Source organism: Solenopsis invicta, chromosome 1 (assembly GCF_016802725.1).
Source record: "Solenopsis invicta isolate M01_SB chromosome 1, UNIL_Sinv_3.0, whole genome shotgun sequence".
NCBI classification, from domain to species: Eukaryota; Metazoa; Arthropoda; class Insecta; order Hymenoptera; family Formicidae; genus Solenopsis; species Solenopsis invicta.
Window position 1 is genome coordinate 466915 of NC_052664.1, and position 2022 is coordinate 468936.

A 2022-nucleotide genomic window follows, 5' to 3' on the forward strand; every position below is an offset into this window, starting at 1 on the left:
ATACACTTAAATTATAATTAAAAACGATTATTAAGATATATGTACTTAATCATTTTTTTACTTTAATATTTTTTAAAAGCTTATGGAGAAATATTTTTTAATTGATATTTATATATATATATATATATTGTGTAAACGTGTTGTTTGATAAGTAGACAACTTCCATGAATCCTTTGTTATTTATAAGTAAGGGCACTCGTATTTACAACATAATTTATATGTACAATTAAACGGTAGCAGATCATTGTTGTCCAGTTTACAGTTGTCATTGCATACTTTCTACAGAAGTTATGCTAAGACAATGAATTTTAATTAATTTTGTTGTGTGTAATATATATATATATATATATATATATATATATATGTATATATTACACTATAATAACTGAACCTCACTTGTGCTAACATCATATTCTAATGCTGGTTGAATATCCATCTCATCCATTAAAATAACACAGTCGTCTTGATTCGAAGATTTATGACTTTCTCTTTTCTTTGCCATTAATGAAAAAACATTTCTTAACAAACCAGGTTGAAAATCAATCTTTCTTGTATATCTGCATATTGTAGAATAAGATGGCAATGGTAAACCCAGATCTTTCTTTAGATATAGATAAGCCTTCCATCCAACTGTAAAGAGTAAGTATTGAGATTAGTATATTAATTTTTATACAAAAATGAACAATAGTTTAAAAATTATGGAACTTACCAGCATATCTTATCTGTGTGGCCAATCTTAAACATTGCGGAGTCCAGTTAGTCTTTCGCTTGGAAAATCCTGATATAAATTTTTTGAAAATTGGTGATTTTTCTACTTTTTCAGACAATATTGTGTATCTTTTCTTATACTTTTTCATAATTTTTGTTGTCTTAAATCGCAATACTTTTTCATTTTCATATTTGGATTTGAAAGTACTAGCTTTTACTCGTTCTTCCTTTAATTGTTTGAGCAAATACTTGATTTGATTGGTTTGTCGAATCGTTCCTTCTTCATTTGTCATGAACATTGTTTGTAAATTCTGTCCACTTATCTCATTATCCGTTTGAACACTTGCATGTACGGCAATTGGGACTGATAGAGTCTGTTGTTCACTTGGTAAATTCTCAGTAGTAACATTTTCATTATATCCAAAATTGTCATTACATGATAAATCACAATTAAATAAATTAGCACAATTTTCTGGTTGAATATTATGCCCTACAAACAGTAAGAATTGTGTAAAATTATATATATATATATATATATATATATATATACATATCTGTTTATAAATTATATTTATGATAATACAAGGAAATAATTGAATTATTTTGGAATTATTACCAATTAAAGATTGATCATTTAATACATCAGAATTAATTTCGTTGCTTTCGAAAATAGTTGGAATTGCATTAGGTTTCAATTTCCGCCATCCATCCTCTCGTCGATTTTCGAATTGCAAATCATCAAAATGATACTATAGAAGAGAAACATTTTTTAAATGTTTAAATATATTCTACTTAATATATTCTAATAATAATAAAAAAACCGATAACATATTTACATACCTCACATAACCTAGAATTCTGTGTTGGATTTTTACCACATTTCTCAGCCCACAAATGTCTTCGTTTCTCATCCCGAGGAAACAAAAACATTCGAAAACCATGTTCGCTTCTATTTTTGCAATTTATTGCACAACAACCTGGCATTGTATATACTTTTATTGCACACTCGCTCACTCACACAACTAATAGCTGTAGCACCTATGTACACTAACACTGACTCGCTGTCTCGAAAATGGCGGCCATGCAACGACCTTCTTCCCCTCCAACGCCAATCCACGGACCTTGAGATTTGACAATCATGCGTGATGAAAACCTAGATGCGACGCGTATGTCTGGAACGCGCCTAATGCGCGCCTAACCTCTTTCGGGAAGGCATTAATGACCGCTTGTGTAATATTGCATCATCTCGCGCGCGACGCGAACGATAACATTATTCGTTAAGAACATTGTGAATAGTGACTAGGGACCAATTGT

General features: G+C 30.2%; 1 protein-coding gene across 1 annotated transcript; it reads right to left on the reverse strand.

The window, feature by feature from the left end:
* Positions 1–376: 376 nt before the first annotated feature.
* On the reverse strand, positions 377–1762 carry LOC105204918. Its single transcript, XM_011174199.3, has 4 exons — positions 1549–1762; positions 1325–1457; positions 710–1198; positions 377–630 (listed from the first exon to the last, which is right to left on the reverse strand). Exons 1-4 carry the CDS (start codon positions 1690–1692, stop codon positions 377–379), a joined length of 1020 nt encoding a protein of 339 aa, XP_011172501.3. The 5' UTR covers positions 1693–1762.
* Positions 1763–2022: the final 260 nt, after the last annotated feature.